Source organism: Salvelinus namaycush, chromosome 29, assembly GCF_016432855.1.
Source record: "Salvelinus namaycush isolate Seneca chromosome 29, SaNama_1.0, whole genome shotgun sequence".
Classification (NCBI taxonomy): Eukaryota; Metazoa; Chordata; class Actinopteri; order Salmoniformes; family Salmonidae; genus Salvelinus; species Salvelinus namaycush.
This window is the reverse complement of record NC_052335.1, coordinates 12270453-12272858: the sequence shown is the minus strand read 5'-3', so window position 1 is coordinate 12272858 and position 2406 is coordinate 12270453. Positions and strand designations below refer to the sequence as shown.

At 43.7% G+C, this 2406-nt stretch overlaps 1 protein-coding gene across 1 annotated transcript in view; it reads right to left on the bottom strand.

Annotated features, from left to right (window-relative positions):
- Positions 1 to 930: 930 nt before the first annotated feature.
- nrxn3b (neurexin 3b) overlaps positions 931 to 2406 on the bottom strand; it is a 379196-nt gene continuing 377720 nt past the window's right edge. Inside the window, exon 19 of the mRNA XM_038968054.1 lies at positions 931 to 1146. Within this exon, the coding sequence (XP_038823982.1) occupies positions 931 to 1146 (216 nt within the window). The remainder of the gene's footprint in view (positions 1147 to 2406) is intronic.

Sequence of the window (2406 nt, the reverse complement as noted above, 5' to 3'; positions counted from 1 at the left end):
CAGACAGCTGCTGTGTTGTGAACTGAAGTCCACAAGCAAAGGGAAAAGGTGAGAGGAGGAGAGTAATTATACAACGATCAAAGGGATCATGCTATTTGTATGTGGCTGCTATGAAAGTGAACTGTGTTTGCGTGTGATCAGGGGTGTATTCATTCCGCCGATTCTGTTAAAAAAGTTTCTTAAACAGAAGCAACCTGAACGAAAAGGGGATAATCATACCTGAATTTGTCCAATAGAAACTCTCGTTTGCAGCGGTTGAACTAATGATTACACCCTGTATCAGATCAATGTTACATTGAGCTGGGTGAATGGAATATGAATGACAGTCATCCAATATGCTATAAGATAAATAAGACCCTGCTCATAAATAATAATAATCGTCCTCCCTCACCAACCACCACTGGTATGCGTGCATGGTGTGTGAGTGTGTGTGCATGCATGTGTGGTGCATACCCTTAAGACTGGGGAAATAGACTGGAGCAAGGGGCAGAGCGAATAAACAGTTCACATCTGTTCACACTTCAGTAAATTGTAGTGCTTGGCAGGATAGTAAAGTGTCCATCGGCCCCCCGAGGGGGAGGCTTGCTTGGCCTGCATACTCATGCTGTTATTCTGACTTAACATCCTTGTCAGTTGGCCTTTGTAAACAGGTGATGTCCAGTGGGTCTAACAGAGGTCTACCCTTCACATTACCACCCATTCCCAATTCACTCCCTACCCCTTCTCATTGGCTCTAACCCTGTGATATTTGCAGGTCTGTAAGGTATACGCAATATGGTGGAATCTCCACCAACACTGCTTAAACCTATTCAGAACCTTCAGATCTTCAAACATCAAAGAGTTTGGGCCAAGAGGAAAGGGTAGTGAGGGAATTGGGACTGACTTTCTCATCAACACAAGCCAACAGGTTCAACGGTCAGAGGTCCTAGGTCAAACGTGAGTGTAACAGACGCCAGATGGTGATTGGTGGGTACCTGTGGGGAAGTGTTCGTTGATTGGCCAGTTGTCCACCTGCAGAGTGGCGTTGCCCCCATTCCTGGTGAAGCGCACCAGGTGGTACTTCCCGTCGTTGATCGTCATGGTTACCTCCTTCACACTGATGTCTGACGTACCAATGTTGAAGGTCACGCCCACCTTGCCTTCCGTCTGAAAGAAAAGGGAAGAAGAAACAGAAATGTATTAAAAGACATCAACAACTTGCAGGCAACCCGGAAGAGGAACAAGCAGCAGGTTTGAGATCAGTCTAAGGAAGAGGGTGGAGAATCATTACTCTTGATCACATAATAATGAGTAGATATTTGGGATGCAAGTTGATTTGTAGATCAGTGTAGTCTGATTGCAAACACACACAACAAACAGGCATTTATTAACCAGTATCAACCACTTTCCTTCCACAGGCAGTCTTCAGGTTGATTTATAATTGATATTTTCCCATTGGTAAAACATTTCAATATGATGTGCCACATATTCAACAGCAGAGATGTGCAGAACCGTACCATCTTCAATTCCTGGCTTAGAACCAATTCCACGATGAGCTTCAATCAAATCATCTTCATGGCATTTGTAATGCAGTGATACCAAGACCAAGAATCGAGATGTTTGCAGAAGCTGTAAACTGATTGCAGGGTTTGATTCAATAAGGCTTGGCCAACATTATAAAGCCTGGACTATACAACAGTAACTGAAACAGTTGAACAACAGAGTTACACATTACTTTGTTAACCCAGGTCTCCCCCTATCCTCTTCCTGAGCTAATACTAATCACAATGGAGCCATCTATTGGACATGTATTCTACTGTAGGTTGTATGTTAGTACGGACACGGTAACAAAGCCACTCATTCCAATGTCCATACCACTAAGAATACTAGACAATATGCAATCTACGAAAAAAAGGGTTACAACATGGTTCTTTGTGGAAAGGGTTCTACCTGGAACCCAAAACGGGTTTTCCAAAGGGTTCTCCCATGGGGACAGCCGAAGACGCCTTTTAGGTTCTACAGTAGGTTGAACCTTTTTTCCTAAGGGTGTAGACCCCAAAGGAAGAGCATATAGTTGGTAGCTGTACTAGCTAGCTTTACGGTTCATTAAACTGTTTTAATTTGTTGGGAGTTAGCTGTAACAGAACGGTCAGTCACTTAATGATGAGTAATGTTCTGTCGAACGCCAGGACATATGCCTCTCCCTCCCCACATCACATATGTAGCAGCACATATGTTTTATTTAACGGCAAAGTTAGTGGTGTTATATCACTCAAAGAGAGAGAGTGGGAGAGAGAGAGAGTGGGAGAGAGAGAGAGAGAGAGAGAGAGAGGCAAATAAGAACCTCATTGGTTTCTCACCGCAACTTACTTTCTCGCCAACTTGCTAATTTTAAACAACCTGCCAACGTGTTTGATCGGAGCTGCT